This window comes from Hypomesus nipponensis, chromosome 1, assembly GCF_054491055.1.
Source record: "Hypomesus nipponensis isolate SF chromosome 1, ASM5449105v1, whole genome shotgun sequence".
Classification (NCBI taxonomy): Eukaryota; Metazoa; Chordata; class Actinopteri; order Osmeriformes; family Osmeridae; genus Hypomesus; species Hypomesus nipponensis.
Window position 1 is genome coordinate 7,167,129 of NC_140361.1, and position 21,804 is coordinate 7,188,932.

Consider the following 21,804-nt stretch of genomic DNA (forward strand, 5'->3'; position numbering starts at 1 on the left):
ACATGTATCTGTGTATCATGTGTATCTGATCAAAATGTTCGCCTAAGTTGTCTGAAGTTTAGATAGGCCTGCATATAGGGCCTATAGTCTAGTATTGTAGGCTATGTTAATATACCTTTCAAATAGATCAAATTGACAAAAACACGTTATAAGTGTGTAACAAACTACAAACTACTGTAACAAATGTTGCACACTCGTTCTCTAAACCTTCAAAAATCTATACAAATTATGAGAAACAGCCTCAATCCCTGTTTGAACTTCCTCAAGACAAGGATGAGTCCGCCTTGCCGAAGGCGATTGGTTTGAATATGATTTCTGGAACAATTGTGTGGAAAGTTGTGGTGCTCCAAAAAACTATAGTCAAAATAGTCATTTAGTCTAGCACTGTCTGTGTTAGTAAACAACGTTCAGATGGCCTCATTAGCTTACACAACATGATTATAGTGAGAGAAAAAAAATGAATTTTTTGGGGGCCTACCAAGGCTATCTTTAATTTTAGGTGAACTAGAAGTTGTATAGTCTAGGGATTTTCATGGCGTCCTTTCGAAACTTCTCTGGCCAATCACGTTCGAGCTTGAATGCGTACGCTCCACCCTCTGCACACTTTTTTGTCTATCCCACATGTAACGTTATTTCTCGCATTGTTTCATTCGGCCGTATCAATTACTGGCACATAAGGCGCACGATGGACAAGGTGGATCCTTGAAGCAATTTTTTTTTAAACACGATTAAGATCGGATTTAAATAGAATATGGTTTGATTATCGCTTCAGTGGAATGCATGAGCATTAATTAAGGCTACATCTTGCCAGTCAGCAAAACTGAATGCAAGCCTATGGCAACTATTTGGCATTTTGCAAACGAGGCAATTATTGGATTTAGGCTAGCCTAGATGATCGGATACAATGTTGCCATTGTCGATTGTGAGGACATATGTTGAACTGGCTCGTGCTGGACCTTAGCCTAGCCATTGTCATTGTAGCCGAAAAGCAAGCTCAAGCGTTGGTTCTGCCTTTAATATGGCAGGGCGCCGGAGCTGTGTGAATTCGCTTTGGTCTGGTACCGAGCGGGTCCGAATCAGCGAGCGTCTGAAAGCGACCTTGGCGGGCATCTTCGAACTAGACCTTCTCAGGGGAAAACATCTGGAGATGGTCGATGCTGCTCTGGTCGATAAAGACACCACCAACCGGACTGGCATTGATCAACAGGGGACACATCTCGAGAGTGCAGCCTCCGACGGCTCTGCGACATCCCGCCGGCAACAGGTCAGTCAGTCAGTTGGACAGATCTCTTTACAAGAGGAATTATGAAAAATTAATGCCAACGATGATGATACGCCAATCTGCCGTTCTCTGTAGCAGCAGCCTGATTTAGATGCGCTGCACCAGTAGCCTACCTCTTACATGGCTTGAAAGGACATGCAATCCTATCACCAAGCCAAGGATTACACAATGTGTTTGACCTATCGAAATAGAAATGACAGCATGCCAAATTATGCCTGTACAACTAGTTGTGTGAAATGGTCAGATGAAGTCAAGGTTAATGAGACTGAAGTGTTTGTTATATTGACTGTAAATTATTCTCTTCAAAATCAGCTTTTTTTGCAGTAGTAATTATATTCAGGTGGTGTCTACAATGTTCTCATCTTTTCTAAGGCATTTTCCCACAGGGCATGAAATATGACATGGAATCTGTGTCATTGATCTACACAGCCTGAATTGCAACACTGTCACCTCCTACACGTATCAGTTATTTTCTTTCTATCTGTCTTTATGAATGACCTTAATTCATCCACAGAGTTAGATTGTGCAAGTTGATGCCACAGAACACAACACACCAAAACACTAGGACTAGGTCTAGCTCAACCCCTCACCCACACACCCCTACCTAAACAGGTATCCTTGTAGAACTGGAGCCTGAGGGCATATGGAAGAAGTGTAAGAAAGAGAGAGAAACCAAGGGAGACTGTCGTTTCCACACTGCTTCATTCATGTTTCAGAGGACTGTGACCCCTTTGACATCCACATAGGGGACTATACGGTAGCCTATAAACTCCTGCTCCTGGAGTCCTTATATCTTAAATGCCCCTAGTGCTTTGAACACCAGTAACTGAACAACAAAAGGACAACTGTCACACATATACACACTGACAAGAGGAGGGTGTATGAGAAAACACACAAGGCTAAGATTTAGAGATGGAGCAGGACCTTGATTCCATGTGATAGAGTTTCACAGTTGAAACCTATTGAGTGAGTAATGACATGCATTCGGTCGCACAGCAACACTAATATAGGCTCTCCTGTATTCCTGTGGTTTCGAGGAACGCTATGGCGAGGCGAGCAAGTGTTAGTCATCTCGCATGGGAGCCGGCGCCTTGCTGTTGCCGGGCTGGCCGGCTGCCCTCTCGCCGACGCAAGCGCCCCCATCATTTGCATAGACAACGATTGGAAATGAGTAGGTGATGTTGTTGTGTAGTTGTGGTTGCCAACGTGACTGACTGTATCACCTCTTTAACGCCGTCCGCTAGGAAGAGGGGAGACAGGAATAAGGTTGAGAGTGACTCATTGGTAGATTTATTTGTATTTTTTAAGCCTTTGGAACCAAATTGTGAATTTGTTTATTTATGTTTGCTCTTCTCTTGTTCATTTTTCATGACAAACCACATCAATACGTCACTAAGGCTAGATGTTATTTTGCCTCAAAACACAAGACAGAAGTTGCCCTGCTTTCTAGTTAAACATCATGCATGAATAATGCATAAATTATGCACAACACATTATGTTGTATGCAACATACAAAACCAATGATTACATGATTGGAAAGCAGCATAAATACACTCACATGTTTTAGCATAGAAATACATAACTTGAGGGTAATGTGCTTTTATAAGTTGTTTGGTGGTATTATAGTGTGTGAAGTCTGGACAGTTTGTTCCTTTAGGTAAAATGGCTGTGCCTCTGTCTAACACTGAGGCAGATCATATTACAGGGCTTTTAGTCCTGGTCATTGAGCTGACTTCCACCTGCCTGCTCTCTGTATGATTCAATCACACTCATCTAAATGTAACATTAGCTGGTGGTAACATTGTTAAAAATGTTGTTGGTCAAGGTCTATGTGTGTCAGATTGTTTGTGGGTGAGTGAGAGAACTTGACAAAAACATAACATTTGGTTTGTTTGTGTTTTTACATTGCTCAGCTCAGTATGAGTTAAATATTCTGCTAGGTTTGTTGTGTGGGTGGAGAGCGCAGGAAAGAGCAGCTGTAACTATGGTGAAGAGGTGGTGTCTAGGATATTATAGAATTGGGGAGTTTGTTAAAGAGGGGTGAGGAGGGGTCCTTTAAGATGCCCTTCTCTCTCACCAGGCAACCCGCTCCCCCGCAACCTTCCTCTCACTCACTACCGCCCTCTCTCTCCCCCCCCCCCTATCCATGCCTCCTTTTCTCCAATGTTTCTTGAAATCCAGAACAAAAATGTTACACAACAGGAAGCCAAAGTATTTGACTCCATTAAGCTGATAAGAAGCAGAAGCAGCAGCTTAAACGGGACAAAGTTCCAAACCCCTTTTTCTCCTCCTCCCCCGTCTTATCCCTCCTGGTCCTTACACTCCCCCTCTCCTTCCTGCTCCTCTGTTCTTTGTTATGTCATCTGTCTTTCTTTTTACTCCTCTAAGCCCTTCTCCTCCCTTCTCTCTAGCTGTGTGAGTCACCTGTATTGTCTTTTCTGATCTCTTCAGTGAACTGGATTGATCAGGCCTGACCAGCAACACAAAGACCCTGTTGTTCTTCCCCATCTTTTTAATGTAGGGGGCTTCTCATTGGTCACTACTATGACATCAATCTAACAGATGGATGAATTGGTTGTTGGTTTGACATGCCTGTTGCTTTGAGGTTAGACTTCCAGTAAGGTTGGTGAGATCATCACCAGGGTGGGGAAAAGGAATGTGAAGCTCCCAGATGTCAGACCCTGTGTCAAACAAGCCTCTGATCATCAACCAGCAAACATGTTGGATCTTGAATAACCCGGTTTGTTTCTTTCAGGTTCCCTCTCCTTCAGAAGTGGTATCACCCGCCCAGAGTACCACCTTGGACAGAGGAGGGAACTCCGGAGAGGGTCCGGTCCATTCCAGAGGCAGTGAGGGAAACTCACGATGGTCCACTCTGTCTTGGGATACCCCCTCAGACCTGCTTTCTCCTCCAACTCCAGAACCAGATAGTGGGGGCCATTTGGACTTTGACTCTAGGCCCAGCTCAGGTACTATACTGTGGGGAGTGTGTGTGTGTGATGGGCTGTCCTATGTGTGACTTATATGACAGACCTATAATGTCAACAACATTTTCTCGCCATTTTAGCTTTAATAGCTGACTGTGTGTAGGGTGTGGGGCAAACCACCAAGTCTTGATTAAACATTAACTCTACCTCCTTTTCTTCTCTCCGTTTCTTTTATTTACCTGTCTCCTGGTATCTTCCTCTTTCTACCTTCCTATCGCGTTCACCCCTCATTCCCAAAACTCATTCCCAAAACTAATTCACTTTGGATTGGTTTAACCCCCTCCTGTCTCTGTCTCTCTCCAGGTTTTTACTCGGTCAGTGGCAGCTCCCTGTCTGACTCCTGCTACTCTGTGTCCAGTGAGGCTGCCCAGGGGGGGCTGGGGAGGCTTGCTCCCCTGTCTGGGGGGAGCTCCAGGCTGTGGGAGCAGCGTCCTCTCTCTGCAGACCACAGTGACACCCAGTGGCCGGAGGCAGCAGCACAAAAGCAGCCAACAGCTCATAGCACAGAGGAAACCTCAGGGGTGGCTGACAGGAGGCCTGTGTCCACAGGTCTGAATGACCAAACACACACAATTTTTTTTTATATATATATATATATATATGTATGTATATATATATATATATGTATGTATATATATATATATATGTATTTATATATATGTATATGTATATATATATGAACACATACTGTATTATATGGAATCAAAGGAAAATTATAGAACCAAAGAGTCTGATGCTGTCCTTCTTTCTCATTGTCTCTCCACAGGTGATCTGGACCTTAATGGCCTGATGTTCCTATCAGACCTCTGCTCCAGCCTGGGAGACCCACAGGCCGGCCCCCTCTCTGACCTCACCTCCTCCTCTTGCATCCGCCCCCAGCTCGACACCCGTTTCTGTTCAGACCTGGTGTCTCGTCGGACCAAGGAGGTGTACCCCTACCCCAGCCCTCTGCACGCTGTTGCCCTCCAGAGCCCCCTCTTCACCTCCAGCCAGGACACCTTCCCACCTCCTCGCCTCTCCCCCAGCTCCGATGGAACCCAGCCTGGGGAACAACCATCACCCTCACACCCTGCCCTGGTCCTCGAGCCACCCCAACCTTCCCCGTCCCCCTCCCTGACCCAGCTGGAGCAGTACATTGCCAGACTGGCCCACCAGTACCAGAGCCGGGTTGCCTGCAACCTCACCCCCGCTGCCACTCCTGGTCCTGGGGGCCAGCGGGTCCCAAGGACCCCCCGCCACGGCTCCACGCAGTCCTTATCAGCCTTTGAGAACCGATGTAACCCCTCCAGCCACCCAGGGGGCAGCATGACACCCTGTAAGTCCCTGCTGGGGAACTCCGGGCGGGTGAGCCTCAGCAACATTGGACGGAAAGCCAGCAGGAACTCTATCAACCTGGGGCACCTTCCCTCCGTGACCGGAGAGGATCTGAACATCAGCCTCCACCTCAACCTTAATCTTAACCTCAACCCAGCCCTCAACACCAAACCGGGGCTGGATCCCAAACACTCGAGGGAAGGGTCTGGATCAGTTGGGGCCTTGAAAGGCGACTTTGTTACCCCCACTGCCTCTTCCTCCTCCTCTTCCCTCTCCACTTCTACCCCCACCCCAGCCATGAGACCCCGTCCTCGGATCTCAACCTGCCCTTCGTCCCTCAGCCATCGCAGCTCCTTGGAGGTCACGGGTTCAGGAGCAGGGGCAGGGGCAGGGATGGGGTCCCAGGCTTTCTCTCGCTCACTGGACTGGAGCAGTGCGTCACCACGACCAATGTCCGTTCCCAGTTCTAGTTGTGGTTTGGGTTCTAGTCCCGGCCTGGCTTCAGAACCCAGCACCAAGCTGTGTGAGGACTCGGCCATGGTAGCAGAGATCTCCCGACTCTCAGGTTTGCCTAGGGCTGTTGTGATTGGCCTGATGGAGCAGGGGGTGGAGCTAGACGTGGACTGTTTCCAGAATGATGCGGATAGGAAGGGTCCAGGGTTAAAGGTCACAGGGGTCAAAGCCCCAGGCTCCTACTCCCGGTTAGTGGGGCAGACTGAACCCTCTCAATATCCCAGCCTTCACCTTCACGCCACTACTGGTGGTGATACAGACTTGAACCCACCCAGGCCTATCCAGCTCTCCCTCAGTGTATCTCACTCCCCCCAGTCTCATTCTGGTCTCACTCCCCCCCTCGCCCACTCTCCCCAATCACACCCAAGCCTGACCCCCCCACGTTCCCTCTCCCACTCCCCCCAGTCCCACTCCAGCAGCCCTCACCACCCGTACCAGTCCACCCCAACACATACGCACCACACATCCCACTCTTTCTCCTCACACTACCAACACCACGCCCCCTCTGACCCTCCTTCCTCCTCCACTGCCTCCTCCCCTGCCTCCCGTCAAAACAGGGTGCGCTCCCCGCCCCGCCCCCTTCAGCCCTCCCCGCTTGGCCCCACCCCTCTGTCCGTGTTCCGTCGCGATGCGCCGTTCCAGTGTTCCTTGCCACGTGTCACTGCAGGCGACTCGCCAGTAGGGGGCGGTCTCAGGCCCAGGGGAGGCTCTCTACGGCAGGCTGGAGGAGGAGGGGCTGGAGGAGGAGGAGGGGTTGGGGGCGGGTGGAGGAGAGTGGAGGGGGAGGGACTGTATCAGGGAAAACATGTCTCCCGGGAGCTGGTAAGGGCATCGACGGTGAGCAGCTTTGCCCGGCAAGAGAGCTACGGCAGCAGCTGGGGGAGGAGTGATGAGGGGGCAGCACAGATGCCTAAAAGGACAGCAAGGTTCTGCAAGGGCTTCGAGGGATATTTCATGGGCAAGGAGGAAGAAGAGGAGATGACGGAGGAGGGAGTCTGGAGGAGAGATGGCGAAGGGAGCAGGAGGAAAGACTATCAAAAGGTGAAGGCAAGACCGAAGGAGAGCTCCTGGATCAAGAAAAAGGGTAAAGGAGGTTGGGACAAGCGCAGCTCCAGTCTGCGACTCTCCAGAAGGGCCCTGTTCCGCAGTGAGTCCCAGGGCAGGCTGGAGCCCCAATCCCAGCGAGAGGAGCCCTTTCAGGGGGCACAGTGGGCCTCCTCTCTGGACGTGACCATGGGGGGCCTTGATTTCAGTGTGGAAGGGGGACGAGGAAGAGGATTAGGAGGGAAAAAGAGGGAGGACAAACGCCTCTCATCCACCGCCAGTCTCTTTCACCTGTCTCGCTCTCAGAGCCTGGAGGGAAGCTGCCAGTCCCTCTCTCCTCCCCTCTCCTCCCCCTCGTTCTCTCCTTCCCCTCCTCCGCGGGCGCCTCTCACACGCTCTCGCTCGCTGAGGGACTTGGGCCGAAGAGTGTTTGGCTCGGTGCGATCGCTCAGTTTGAAACACAAGACACAGAAGAAATGAGAAAAGGATGATGATGAACACAGTGTTTTCTTCCTGTTTTACAATCAAAAGTTCTAGTGACAGTTCATTGTATTTTGGTATTTAAGGGAATTCCCCATTCTAAACTTGATTTTGTTTAACTTGACTCTCAGCCAGTGGGTTTGTGTGTGTGTGTGTGTGTGTGTGAGAGAGAGAAAGACGGTGTGTGTGTATGAATACCCTAGCTCTCTGCATGCCGTTCTGTGACTATCTATATGCGCTGTGATGGCCATTGTAAGAATGTGAGCTTCCTTTACTATTTGTTGTTGCCTTTGAAGTACAATCATATTGACCAAAACCAAGCAAATACTCTATAAATTGATATAGTGCTCAGGATTTCAAAATAGATATCAATAAATTAATTATACAAGAGTATTTACTAATTGTGTAACATGGCTTATAATTAATAAAGAAGTCTTATAATTAAATCAAATGTGGCCTCTGAATATTTATTTAATCTTTGGACATTTTTGTACTTGCAAAAATATTTATATAACTGACTGAAAACACATACACAAAAACACAAGCACAATTGATTGTGAAATCAAACACAATCACAATGTGAAAGGCATAACAGAACTTTCCAACAGTGTTCAGATGACCTCTGTTTAATCTCAAAATATCCCTCTCCTGTTGCCAGGCAACACATTAATTCTGCACGACTCCTTTCCTGTCATCATCTTCCTTTTCCAGCACCCCCTAGTCTCATCTACATGTGTGCAACCTATCCACTCCTTGACATAGATTTAAAGGCTTTTGATTGGTTCCAGATCCAAGCTCACACCAACGCTGTGCCTATGATCCTCAATCGGGGAGCAGGGAAAGTGCAGATCTCAGGTGTGTGTGGCTCCCTTTTGAGGTCAGAGTTACTTAGGGGTGACCTGGCCTGTGCTTTCCCCAGAGCCATTCCTCTGGCCCCCCTGGCTGGTGAACATGCCTTGGTACAGGGCCTTCTCCTTCTGGTACTCGCTACTCAGCCTCTCCTCTGCTCGCTGCAGGTGCTTCTTCACATTTGCATCTGGCCGGGATTGATGGAACAGCGACAAATAAAGTTATTGAAATTGCAATCTGCATTGAAGACGTTTCTTCTGTTTATAGACTTCAGTATACAAATGATCTGGCCTTGCTGAAATACTCTCAAGTTTGTCGGTCCTTACCGTTAGGCTGACCTCTGCTGGCCTGAGTGAGGTACAGGCGGGCAGTCTGTGCGTCTCCCAGCTCGAGAGTGGCAACTCCCGCTCTGTACAAGGCTTTGATGTCAGCAGGACGCCACTGCAGCACACGCAAACTGTACTCTTGCACGCGGGCGTAGTTCACACGCTGTCTCTGTAGCAGGCAGGCTGGTAGAAAGAGAGAATTAAATAGGGAAAGCAAGATTACTGACATTTAGCAATAATGAGTCCACTAGTTATTAATTCTAAATTCCAGAAAGATAACATATGTCATCTGTACATGGTACCAAGGCTTTGGAGAGCACAGCATCTGTGTTACCTGCTAAGTTGTTGTAGCAGTCCACCTGGGTGCTCCTCAGTATTTCCTCTTGCTCTGCAGTAAGTACTGGCGCTTCGGGACCAAATCCTTTAACCGCCGCCATCACATTTGCATCTAAACTCCGCAGTACAAGTAGGGAGCGGTGATATCGCCCTATAGCAGATCTAAAGTTCTTTTCCCGGTAGAAAGTGTTCCCTTCAGTTTTTAAGCTCACTGCCTCTTGGAGCTGGGAGTCAACTGTGGCACCAGGCGGACCCAATTTGAATGAGCCCGAGCAGCTGGCGGATGCTGCCCTGGTCTCGAGCTCTGAGCGGTCCTGTCCTGGCTCTTCCACACTGGCCTTAGAGCTCAATGGCTGAATGAAAATAACATGAAAGAAATGAAAGAAAAACTAATGGCAGTTCATAATGCTTTGTCTACGCCTACTTGTTGTTATTAAGCTTATTCTGCCTGGAACCCAATGAATGGGTCACTGCACTGGCTATGAACTGAACTGACAATTGCTAGACATACATAGCTAGCCTAACACTAATTTTGATTGAGGCTCTTCGCCGTTCCCCTTAGCAACTGAATCCCCACCTGCAAGTACTGTAGGCTAACGTTTAGCCTAGCTGTGTTGTCTCGAGAGCCGGGCATATACGTTGCAGAAAGACAAAAGAATGAGCCCTTAATTTATGTTTACAAATAGTGTGTATGGTACCTACCTTAATATCCATTGATGTGTCAATCTAAAACACAGACAATTAGTTCAACCGGACAATCGACCAATTTGCAACCCCTCATTAGTTTCTGCACTTCCTTCTTATTCTATGGTAAGAGTCTTACACACTACTGTATGCTTGTTCTTACCGCCATCTACTGGCAAACAATAACGTTACACTGAAATTAGTCAATAATGGAAACTTTTTTAGAAGCTTTGTGCCTAAAAAAACATTTAGCTCTCCTAAATTTGTTATGTGAAAATTGTTAGTGTCAATTAGTAGGCCAAAGTAGGCCAGACTTTATTAGAATAATCTGATGTATATTTGAGATTTTTGACACAAGTTTGAAAAAGTTATGATTTGCGAGGATTAAACTATTTTCATAGCGATTTTCTATCATTTTGTTTGAAACGTAATTGAAAAAGTAAAGGCTGTAGAAGTATACCAGTCATTGTTAGAATACTCTGGTGTCTGTTTGAGGTTTCATATTCATATTATCAAAGTCATAATTTTTCAAAACACGGTCCCTAACGCGACGCTGCAATCTAGCGTTTCCCAAATGTGAGACGAATGTTGAATATTGATTATGAAACTAACTTCACAATCACCTCGCTTTTTAAAAACCCAATACCACGCCCCTTTCTAGACCCCGTTCTACATATTGTGTAACAGTTAAAATTGTATTCTCTTTTATACAAAGCCGACTTTCTACATGCATTAGGCCTATTTGTACATACAAATAGTGCATGTAGAAAGTCGGCTGTAGACATCCGAAATACATCAGAAGTGCGTGGTCGCTTTTGGTCACAGTAGCCTACATTGTGGAATTGATTAGCCTAGGCTGTCATAGTGTAGTTGCCTATAACAGACATGGTTAGGGTTTCTGTAATTTCATGGAACCTCACCAGCAAATGATTTTCTATTTGTTGCACTGGTGTCATGTGGTGTCGTATGCATGCGTCACTGTTGGCATATTTGTAACTGTCTATCAAGTCAAGGCAGTTGTTGTATAACGGATCGGTGCGTTCTCAATATCCTTGCTGTATCGAATTTACATGGGCAACTGATCTACGATTATGCTCGTTAAACCAAGTCGAAGAGTGTGAGAGATAGGCTAGAAAAGTGTTTACGTTTAGTCAACTTCCGACATGGAGCTTGATAGGCGACTGTTGCTGGCTCACTGTACCGCACACACCCTCTCGGTTCTGGCAGGCCTCTTGGTGGTCGTCCCACTTGCGCTCAACGGCTCAGCTTTCAAAGGGCGTTGTGCGCTGTTTTCCACTGGCTACTGGAAGACCGAAAACCATACCGAAATCACCGGGGAACAGGGCGAGATATCACATTTAGTGGTTCAACAATGGGGTCCACCGGCGGCATGCCAATTTGCCACTTTCGTCGGCGTTTTTACTGTACTGTACGGTGCTGCGCAAGGCTGGCGAAGTATATTTTATCTTCATGGGCGGCATGACGAGTGAGCTTACTTTCTATTTTTCTCAAAATATGTTGGCCTTATTATGGCCTTGGCTTATCAGGATGACGCCATGTTCTGTAATACTGATTATTATAACGTTGCATTTTTTTGACCAAGCAAATGCATGGATATAACATTTCAAGCAGAGTAGCGTATAGCGTAGCCATATTGTGAATTGCGAATTGATGATTTTTTCCCTTACGCAGCACCCTCTTCTCTTCCTTCCTCACGCTGCTGCTGAGCCTGTGTGTGTTGTTCCTGTCCGGAGGGGCCAGCGTCACTTTATCCCTAGGCTTCGCATCCTGGTGTGACACTGTCACAGATGACAACACCCGACCCTACAGGTAGGCTACTAACTTCATGGGGCGTAGAGGTACGTCTTCAAGAACGTTGTGTGTGTACAGGGAAATTTAGCCCATCATCGGACTGTTACCACGTTTTTGATGTGTGTGTGTGTGTGTGTAGCTGTGCTGATTCTCAGTCGGTGCCCATGTACTTGGACGTGCAGACGTCATCCTTCTACACAGAGCTGACCTGTGCAGAGGTAAGCTCTAAAGTCCATGCCAGTTACTGAACTCATCTAATTATTCTTTCAATTTTGTTACATGATCCATAGGCTATACGTTTAAAAAAAAAATATTTATCAGAAGCTTTTTTTTAAAGCCACATACCAATAGTGCTTATACAGCAGATAATCAAGTGGTCAGAGCCTAAGAACAGTCTCACCTAAGAACGCTCTCTTCTTTCTCACCTCCTCTCCAGGTGTCACTGTGGTGTGTGACGGCCCTGTGGCTGACACACTCCATCCTCTCCTTCATGCGTCTCTATCATTCCCACAGCCAGCACATCACTGGGCCCTGTCTCCCCAGGGAGAAGGAGCTGCTCCTGGGATACACATCGTCAGACGGCTCCCCCACACCTCCACACCCCCCAGCAACACCCACCATCTTCGTCTGATCCCAAAGTCTGACTGTGTGCCCCCCACCTTGCAGCTGCATGTTTAATACTTGTCACCATTAGAATCCTAATCTAACCCCTTTTACCAACTTGCACAAGTGAAACCAGACCAAACCAAATCTCAATTTGACCTTATACAGATGTAAAGAATCTTTAAATCCAAGACTGATTAACTCTTGTTAACCATTTGGATGATCATCCTGAGTGAACATTTACCAATTGTAGTGTGTATTAATTTAGGGCATCTATTTGACTATTAGGTAAAAGGATCCAGTTATACCAAAAAAGGAAAGCAAAACACAGTTATAAAATGTGCAATATTAAGTTTTTTTATAAGATATGATTTCTTAATATGAGAATACCCCTTTTTTAATCTCTATTTCATGAGTTATTTCACTGTGTTGAAAAAGCATCCTGGTGTTAAGGCTTTCAAAACAAATGACTTTCTTAACATAACAGCAACCGATAAGCTAAAGTTCATTACGCATATTCAAATCTGCTGTGTTCAATAATAGGGCACCTCACATATAAATATGCATGTTTGTTTACAGGTAAAGAGTTAAAACATTGTTTACTATTGTGTTGATTTTGACATGTACTGAGAAGGCCTTCATTGGGAAGCATGTCATCCATGTGCAAGGAGCCATCTGAAAACAGGCTCACTGTGTGAGCAGCTGCATGTGAATGTGCTATTCTAAGACACAAAATTCTCTTCCTCTAATGAGGGTTCTATGTATGATGCTGTTTGTGTGGAGGCAACTGCTTGCAGGGAATCTGTAGCACTAAAGTTATCCTGCAGACGTAATGCCAACTTGGCTTTGAGGTATCAAAGTTGAAGTTTGTATGTGTGATGTAAAGGATGAGTGCCAGGGGGAAAATGATAAGATAACACTTCACTGAGCTCAAAAAGAAAATGTTCCAAAGTGATGGTTATCCTAAGCTTTAAACTCTGAACCTTGAGTCAAGTAATTGTAATGAAATGCATATCAAGCGGAACAAAGAACCTGAAGTGATGAGATGAAATGTTGATTGTTGAACCATTTTGTTTCATATTGTTTATTGACATATTTGTTTGCACCCTGTTTGTATTATCCAATAAACATAGTTTTATTGTCTTTTGTATAAATATCTGCCACACATTAAAAAAATATTCACTGTAACAATGTTACCCTTTGGTTAGAACATTAGTGGCCGGTCTTCATATGACCACCTTTTAAAAAACAAGCTTTGATATACCCCCATAAATTGGAAAGGAATATTTGTTTTCAGTCATCTTGCTAGCTTGTTGAAATAGATGGACTCTGTGTTGGTTTAGTGCTGTCTGATTCATGGTCAGGCAGCACCAATTGATAGAGCACCACTGCACCCTTGGCTGATGGACACAACTCTGACCAGAGGGGGGAGCTCTTGTCCAACTGTAGAAGATCCTTCAAAATCAGAGCGTATAACATCATATAACATTGTCCGTGTACCATCACTTGTACATTTTGCCATTTAGCAGACGCTCTTATCCTTGTAAGTCATGTTATTATTTTCTTCTAAAAACATCTCGTCAGCATATTCCCCAAACACAATACTGTCCCAGTACTTTTTCAGTCCCTTGGTGGGTTTGTAAATGGTGAGTGAGTGTAGCTGCTTACCATTTGGCTCAGGAAAACAATGTCTGTAGACTCATGGGCCTCAGCCCCTCCCTGCCAGTACAGCTCTCGGATCTCTGCTGAGCTTAGTGAACATCTAAAAGAACCACAGAATATCATAACTAATCCACGCGATTGTTTTTGACCTTTCCACATCTTATTCACACTCGCTAAGGGCTTGTCCTCATATAGGCAGTAGCTGTTGACGTCGTTTCATTCAAAAGCAGTAGTTACAGTTGTTGATAGCTCCTCTAAATGGCTGTTGCTATAATGTTTACTAGCACTCTTATCCAATGTGTTTCTAGTAAGGTGACCTCTGGCATTTAAGGATATCTCTTCCTGTCCTGAAGTGTTACCATACCTTATGTAGAATTCTGCACTGGGTCTTCCAGAGCTAGTGTGGTTCAGAGCCACACCCATGAGCACTGGTTCTCCTAAAGATCCCATGGGAACATTCACCTGCCCAGGGGGAGGAAGAGAAATGGAAAAAAGGAGATGAGACAAAAACTTGTTTGTCAAAGATTAAACTTGGAAATTGTTTGTATTTGTATCTGTCCATTCCAGCATAGATGATGGCCCAGATCCATGTGGTGTGGCCCACCTCATCTCTGATCTCTGTGCACACGGAGGAAAACAGCTCCGTGACCACAGCCTCCTCTCTTTTCTGCAGTAGCTCCACACTGATCTTGTCCTCTCGCACACACACACCCTCACACACTTCCTGGGTAATGAATAGCAAGGAAAGATGATGGTACTTACCGATACACAACCTTACAAAACATTCCTGTCAATGAATGTATGACACACAACACTGTATCAATAATTGTGGCCATGTCTTGTTGGTCATGATTTTGTATCATACTAAAGCAGCTTTGTTTTCCCTCCCTCCCTCCCTCCCTCACCTCTCTCTCTTACCTTTGGTTCGGGGTGCCCCCCAGGAATGTCCAGGAGCCCTCCTGCCTCTGCCACTCTCTGGCTTCGTCTGATCAGCACCACCTGTCCGTCACGGGTGCACAAAACTCCACCCACCCCCAGTGGTTGAGCCAATAGAGCCAGGGGATCCCCAAACTCGGTCTCCCCACGCCGGCGCAGTTCCCCTGCCTCTTGAGACCAGTTGGTGCCTAGGAAGTCCTTGTAGCAGGTCAGCCCCAACCTCAGTGTCAGTAGAGCCTTGTTCCTCTTGCATGCGTCTCTCTCTGGGCCGGGTTGAAGTTGGGGCTGGAGCTTAGTCCCAAACATGTTACATACTCCTGGTTCTCCTGCATTGAAATCTGTGGTTTGAGTGGAGGTTTGTGCTTCTATTTCATTCACCCCAAAGCTTGGACCTCTGTCTCTGTGTCCTGACTGGTCAATGTGGTCTCTTACTCTACCACAGCTTGAGTTTAGTTGGGCATCAAACGCAGAAATTGCAGGCAAACATCTGTCTTTGTCACACAAGCAACCTTGCTTCATCCAAGTGGGAGAATCTCCACCACCTGCGTCTCCACATCTACCTTTGCAAAGAGTTTGAGCTGCAGTGGGAGGCGTTGCTTGGAGTAATAGAGAAGCGGGCGGTGTCAGGGTAAAAGAGTGCAGTCGGAATTTGGCCCCGTTGAAAAGCCATGGTTCGTTGATTATTCTCTCCTTCCACACTTCATCTATGTGTTGCTCTAGAACTGCGTCTGTCTGACGATTAAATCTATTTAGAAGGCAAAGGGATACAGACATAAATATAGTTAGTTTCCCAGGCAGACTATGTGCATCACTAAATAAATTACTTTTGACTGTACCTTTCAGAGAGCTCCACGTGCACCTGGGACTTTACAAGTCCTCTCCAATCTGCGCAGTGAACCAGCACGGACACCTCAGGATCCATTGTGTATAGAGGTTCCCTGCTTGCCTTTAGTCCACTAAAATCGTATTCGATTCATTTTAGACCACGTGACAACCAGGAAAAGGGTGATCTGAGCAGAACTTAGCAACCAAGCTGAAACTTGACCATTGAGTGTTTTGATGTTAGAAATTGACAGATGTATACAAAAATTCGAGGGATGTGTCAATCACAACACACGGAACAGCTAACGTAAACCGAATTCATTCGCCCAGCTACATTAGTGGCAATCTGTGGCAGGAGGTTTAACATGAGCTCTAATAGCTTTAGCACTGGCTTGCTTAATCTCAATCAGTTAGCTACATTGCTAGCTAGTTAGCCTACAACCTGTCTCTAGTCTGCTACCTACTGCCAGTTCTAAAGTATGAAAATGACGCATCATACCGTTCGCATACTTAACCCTGAGCTCAAGCTTTCTACTGAGTCAAGAACATTGGGACCCGACCACAATGTCAGCGGCAAAAGTGTTTGAACAATACGGAAGTCGTTTTTAATAGCCTAAACATCAAGATGTTTAAAAGACAAAAGGCCCTATATTATATTTCTGAATGAAATTGTATTTTATTATTCAGAACTAATTTTAATAAAATAAATGAAACAAAATGATATCATTTATTCCTCTTGGTTTAAAAGAAAGAAAGAAAGAAAGAAAGGAAGTTGTACAGTACGAGTAGAGCAAGTACCGCCCACTGAAAATCTCGACTGTTGATACAGTCAGTACGCCTAGTTAGTAGGCTAGTAAACTGGCTCAAACAGACAAATAATTATTTGTCTGGTTTATTTGTGTATTTGTTAACAAATAAACACGACCTCGCCAATTTGTCTGTTTCACAATGTTTTACACACTAAAAGTCTCTAGCTGTCTCTAACTGTACTAAAATGTACATAAATAGATTGTAGCCTACGTTTCTATGGTATTTTATAGATCCTATCCACACCATACACGAAAAGGTTAGATAACAACACAGAACATAATAGTGTACTGGTGTACAGTGTGCTAGATAGGACATTCACTGACAGCCGTGCTTGCCTTGAAAGAAGACACGACTTACGCAAGTATAGCCTCAGTCAGTGCAGTGCAGCTATGTTTGTTATGAAACGGATGTTAGCTAGCTCTAGTTAGCCTAACTGCAATGTAACGATCGCGGTATGTTTGTATTTTCATGTTTTATTGTCTGTTCTGTTAAATGTTTTATTATTGTGGGTGTGTTTTGTAGATAAGTCATGCACAGATCACCAGAAAAGTCCATAATCTTTGGGTCAGTTGAAGCTAGCACATCCTAGTTAGCCAAGCACTTAGCTTGGTTCTATGTGTACAGTAATTTTAAACATGGACTGATACAATATGCTTTTATACTGCTTTTGGTACCAGCTATCTTCACACCAGAATAGGTCGTTAAATTCGTGTTCTAGATAAAAAAAGAAGTGTGTAGCTAGCTCTGTACCCTCAGATTATTAGTCCTGTATGAAAAGTACATTGTGTACCATTTGTGATCAGTTTTGAGTTCTCCCACTTGGCCCTGCCAACTTGAATTAATATATGGTAATATAATCTAATAATAAGATTTTGTATCATATCAATACATGACAACAGTTGTCCCTGCAATATTTCTCATGAATGTTTGACATCCTCTTGTGTTCACAGTGGCATCACATGCCCGTTGAGTGGACATTCCCTTTTGTCTATCTGCTGACCTGACTTTCCAATGGAATCTTTTTGAACGGTATGTAGGGCAAAGCTCTAGCAAGTGGGGAAACGAATGGTGTTCCTATACAGATAAATCATTAGGCTACGTTTATTTCATTTAGCAGACCATTCTATCCAAAGCAACACACAAAAGTTCATATAGAAAGAAAAGTAGAAGATCAAGGATCGGATGTGCATAGATCTACTTCTACAGTATTTGGTGGTTAAAGAATAGTCTATATCTACTAGCCACAATGCAGAGTAACCACATCACAGTGCAAAAATAAGATCTAAATTGATAGCAACAATAACATGGATTACAGTATCTAGCTGATTAATGTATGGTGCACCAAAATAATAATACTACAGTTCAATAATAACATCTCAATTACTGAACTACAGTCTAATGATGACATAATGAATACAGTAGTGCCTAATATTTCAGTGCCTTTTACAGTGGAGCAGAATCAACAACATATCTCCAATGCAATACCAACTACCCAGCAGCATTTGCTTTTCAGACAGTGTAACAACAGGATCACAAATACAAAGTGCAGGGAAGGGACAAAGTTGCAGGTATTACAAGAAGTGATGATTTGCTAAGTGCTGCTTTCGGTGTCCTTGGGTCGAGTGAACACAGAATTGAGTTGAAGGGAAATTGGAAGAGGAGCGTCTTGAGACCGTGGAGGAAGTCAATGCACACACCCTCAGTCTTTTGGTTTGTTTATCTTCTCCTTCTCAGGTCTAAAACAGACACACCAGTTTCCCATCATGCAGCTGGAAGCCCCGCTTCGTCTGTGTCACAGCTGCCTGTGGTGGTGCAAGACTGGCCTGCGTCTGCTGTCCCAGAGCTCTGCACACAAGTAAACACGCACACTTACCCTCACTTTACATTCTAGGTACGTGTGCTTAAGAGAATGTGTTGAAGGCGTATGAAAGGGAATTGACGAGAATTTCCACTGCAGGCGTCACGCCAAGAAATGAGCATGCTCACGTGCAAAACGACATGCACCCTTTCACATGCAAATTTTTTTCTGGCATTTGCAGAACGGCTGTTAACTACTATGAACTTCTCGGAGTGAAGTCTAATGCCTCCATTGAGGAAATAAAGAATGCTTTTTTTGACAAATCCAAAAAGGTAGGAAGGGCTCATTTACAGTGGATGTGCATCCACAAGAGGGTGCTCCTTCACCAAATACCAAATTTTAACCTTTAATCAAAACATTCCCACGGTGTGCTATGTGCATATATGTGAAAGACGGTCTGTTATGACGATGTACCGATAAGCGTGTTAACAAGGATGTGTATGTGCCTCTATATATTTGTTTTGTGTGTGGGTAGTCAGGGTATTTCCCTACGCTTGTGCACGTGTGTGTGTGTGTGTGTATTTGTGCTTGCATAACCAGATTTTTACAAATTCTAACTTTCCTGTATGTTTCTCAGTGTCACCCAGACAGTGACCCGTCTAACCCAAGGCTCCACAGTCAGTTTGTGGAGCTGAACGAGGCCTACAGGGTGCTGAGCAAAGATCTCACCCGGAAGGAGTATGACCTACGTATCCACCAGCCCTACACTGGAGGTCAAGCTTTCAGATCCACTTCCAGCTACTCGTATAACCCCAGGTGAGAAATCATCTCATTCATAATGGCATACATACTTGGGCTTTCCCAAACACACCATCGGTCTCTCTTGTTCAGACACACGTTTCCATGTCTCTCTTACACGCCCCTGCTTGATTTTGTTGTCCTTGAAGGATGCATGCATTGCTCTCTCTAAATCAGTCGTCGACTCTGACATGCAAACCTACCAGTTGTACCTTCTCTTGTCTCATGCTCGCTCCCTCTCCTTGTCTGCCAGAGCGGATGCCCAGGAGAGCATGCGTTACTGGGAGCAGTTTCGCCCGTCGCAGGAAAGCAAAGCAGAACAGTGGGAGAAGAAGAGGAAAAGAAACTTCCGGCTGGTGTGCTACTGCCTCATCACCATGGTGGTCAGCATTGGAGCACATGTTCTTTTCTTCAGGTACCACCAACAAAAAAAACATTTGAGCCTACGACAACATTTGGGCCTACGACATAAACACTGGTGGACAGTTAAATTTAGGCTTTTGATATATGAGTACTCATTTTAGTATTCTGTATACACATTCTTATCCCCAACTTGGTTGTGCTTTTAGATTATTTTCACCCGGCTGTAGCCATGGTAATCAATGAGCCAACAGATAGGCAAACACACCTCAGTTACGTCAAGTATCTCAAAAACCTTTTCTCAAATGCGTGAATTTTTCAGTTGCATTCTAGAGCTTCTGAATGGGGCTAGGGTGTGTGTGGACACAGGTGCCCCTGGCTCTCACCCAGAATATACCATCATGTGTCTGCTAATCTGTGTTTTCACACATGGACTTGGCAGTACAACCCCTGTTTTCAGTGATGCCACTCTCTCTGATCTGCACATTACTATTGTGTGTCAAGCACAGGCAGTAAATCACAAATGGACACAGGATGAATATTTGTATTTGCTGTGATGATATTCCTCTGTGTTTGGAGAGTGTGTTTGGGGTCATGTTGTCACTTCCTGTTCAACAGGAAGTTGGAAGAGGTCCATAATAACTTCATGGATGAAAAGGACAGAGCGATCTTGGAGATCTACAACGAGTCCAAAGAGCGGGCAAGGTGTGTAAAAGGACTGATACACACACATGCACACTTATGCTCACACATCTGTTTTAGAGTGTTTTCTGTAATAAAGGAGAGTTGGGTCAGTTACATAGAAAAAGTAAAGGTACTTTATGTAACTGAGGTGTGTTTTCATAACAGTTGGCTCTTGATTACAAATCACATGTGACAAGTACACACGTGATTCAAACATACTCATGTATTTCACAGCGTTTTTAAAATGACCCAAGTCTCTAATGCCGTATGTTTGATATGTACAACTGATCCATCGCATCCTCATTGTGATTGGCAGAGTGAATGGCTTTAAGAAGCAGACGGAGATCCTCAGACAGAAGCACGCCGAGTTTTTGGAGAAATACAAGATCAGTGGTGACGGAGATGACAAGTAGGACAACAAGCAAACAGTTTGCCTGAGTTTGCATTAGTGAACTACAGGACAATGGAGGAGAAAGATGTAGGTATTCAACCTTCGTAGAATATTTAAATTGTTAGCTTTTTAATGAATAAACACACTTGTTTGCCTGATGGTCAGATACCGAGCTGAATGAGTTCAAACATTGAACACGGGTGAAATGGGACTAAGTTGAAACGTGGGTACAAGATTTTGTGAGGTTGAACCTTAAACATTATGAGCCTGATGCTAATTAAGTCACAGTGACATGCTAATGCCCCCAGCCACCCTCTCCCATTCACAGGCAGAAAGAATGAACTCTCATACGTCTGTGAAGGGACCGGCTGCAAACAGGGCATTCTTCCAGATATAGAAGACCCAGTTTCGTTGCACAGGGTTTGTGTCAAGAAAAGCATAGTCGATTGGCCAAGAGAATAAAGTGTAACATTCAGTCTAGAACTATTACAAATAGTTTAAGGCTCTGAACACCCCACCAAGACAGTGAGTTTAAGTTATTGTACCTCTGTTAAGTGTCTCTTATGGAATAAAAAAACGTTTCTATTGCGATTAATCTTTTTCTTACTGGAAGGAAGTCAAACTTAGCAGTTATATTTACTCCAGTGATTACTTTAAAAGGGAATATAACTTTTCTTATATTGACACCAGAATGACTGTAATGAATCATTAAAAATGGTCATGGACATGATTAAAATGTACCTTTGGAGAGTCAGACTGTAAGTAAGAAATGTATCATGTATTATTTCAGAGTGGAAGCCAACTGCATTAACCGCAATGCCTTTTTGTTTATAGTAACAGATGTTTTTATTCAGAGTGATTTTAATGACTGCCTCATCAATTTCTTTAGCTGTTCTGTTATGGAATGATGATTAAAATGTTTAATTTATGGCCTCAACCTACAGTCATTGTTTATTCTTTTTTCTTTTTCATTGTTCCTGTAGAGTGTAAACCAATTTGTCTCGTTCTCGCCTGTCTCATTAGGCTCTGATTTTGGCTGATGAAGGATCTTGCCGATATCCGAAACAGACAACATGAAGTCCACTTTAGCATGGTCTTGGCTGCAAGGGCTTTTTCCTTGCACTCTCCTGGCCCTTAGCTGAAACCGCAGAAGCCTAGATAAGAACCCCCGCATACTGCCTTCCCTCATGTGGCGTGTGATTGCCCCCTCATAACCCAAACACCCCTCACTGACAGAGACTCCAGTGTGGGCTGAGAGACAGGCTGAGGGAAGACAGAAATGATCAGGCTGCTCTCTCCAGGTTGTGAAAGTC

General features: G+C 44.8%; 5 protein-coding genes across 12 annotated transcripts; 3 read left to right on the forward strand and 2 right to left on the reverse strand.

Annotated features, from left to right (window-relative positions):
- Positions 1-666: 666 nt before the first annotated feature.
- Positions 667-8,047, forward strand: LOC146302252 (uncharacterized). Its single transcript, XM_084671190.1, has 4 exons — positions 667-1,264; positions 4,038-4,251; positions 4,573-4,818; positions 5,036-8,047. The coding sequence occupies exons 1-4, from the start codon at positions 1,019-1,021 to the stop codon at positions 7,618-7,620; spliced, it is 3,291 nt and encodes a 1,096-aa protein (XP_084527316.1). The 5' UTR covers positions 667-1,018; the 3' UTR covers positions 7,621-8,047.
- Positions 8,048-8,066: 19 nt separating this feature from the next.
- ttc9c (tetratricopeptide repeat domain 9C) lies at positions 8,067-9,990 on the reverse strand. Its single transcript, XM_084671176.1, has 4 exons — positions 9,834-9,990; positions 9,130-9,484; positions 8,796-8,978; positions 8,067-8,656 (listed from the first exon to the last, which is right to left on the reverse strand). Exons 1-4 carry the CDS (start codon positions 9,843-9,845, stop codon positions 8,505-8,507), a joined length of 702 nt encoding a protein of 233 aa, XP_084527302.1. The 5' UTR covers positions 9,846-9,990; the 3' UTR covers positions 8,067-8,504.
- A 791-nt stretch (positions 9,991-10,781) lies between these two features.
- LOC146302254 (transmembrane protein 179) lies at positions 10,782-13,373 on the forward strand. Its single transcript, XM_084671550.1, has 4 exons — positions 10,782-11,301; positions 11,508-11,645; positions 11,767-11,845; positions 12,064-13,373. The coding sequence occupies exons 1-4, from the start codon at positions 10,979-10,981 to the stop codon at positions 12,256-12,258; spliced, it is 735 nt and encodes a 244-aa protein (XP_084527676.1). The 5' UTR covers positions 10,782-10,978; the 3' UTR covers positions 12,259-13,373.
- nudt22 (nudix (nucleoside diphosphate linked moiety X)-type motif 22) lies at positions 13,284-16,291 on the reverse strand. 3 transcript variants are annotated; one of them, XM_084671339.1, is made up of 7 exons: positions 16,150-16,291; positions 15,665-15,784; positions 14,811-15,573; positions 14,497-14,679; positions 14,257-14,354; positions 13,899-13,992; positions 13,284-13,685 (listed from the first exon to the last, which is right to left on the reverse strand). In XM_084671339.1, exons 2-7 carry the CDS (start codon positions 15,748-15,750, stop codon positions 13,536-13,538), a joined length of 1,374 nt encoding a protein of 457 aa, XP_084527465.1. In that variant the 5' UTR covers positions 15,751-15,784; positions 16,150-16,291; the 3' UTR covers positions 13,284-13,535. The 3 variants fall into 3 exon arrangements, with proteins under 3 accessions (XP_084527465.1, XP_084527388.1, XP_084527551.1); XM_084671262.1 differs by having other exon boundaries at positions 15,665-16,223; XM_084671425.1 differs by having other exon boundaries at positions 14,497-14,616; positions 15,665-16,220.
- A 205-nt stretch (positions 16,292-16,496) lies between these two features.
- Positions 16,497-21,801, forward strand: dnajc4 (DnaJ (Hsp40) homolog, subfamily C, member 4). Of its 6 annotated transcripts, none has more exons than XR_014729721.1 (9): positions 16,774-16,912; positions 17,411-17,489; positions 18,195-18,315; positions 18,500-18,590; positions 18,896-19,074; positions 19,310-19,471; positions 20,035-20,121; positions 20,417-20,578; positions 21,515-21,801. XR_014729721.1 is itself a non-coding variant. In XM_084671845.1 (9 exons), exons 4-9 carry the CDS (start codon positions 18,224-18,226, stop codon positions 20,511-20,513), a joined length of 708 nt encoding a protein of 235 aa, XP_084527971.1. In that variant the 5' UTR covers positions 16,774-16,912; positions 17,411-17,489; positions 17,974-18,028; positions 18,195-18,223; the 3' UTR covers positions 20,514-21,428. The 6 variants fall into 6 exon arrangements, 4 of the variants coding, with proteins under 4 accessions (XP_084528118.1, XP_084528040.1, XP_084527971.1 ...); XR_014729719.1 differs by lacking the exon at positions 21,515-21,801 and adding an exon at positions 20,820-21,428; XM_084671845.1 differs by lacking the exon at positions 21,515-21,801 and adding an exon at positions 17,974-18,028 and having other exon boundaries at positions 20,417-21,428.
- Positions 21,802-21,804: the final 3 nt, after the last annotated feature.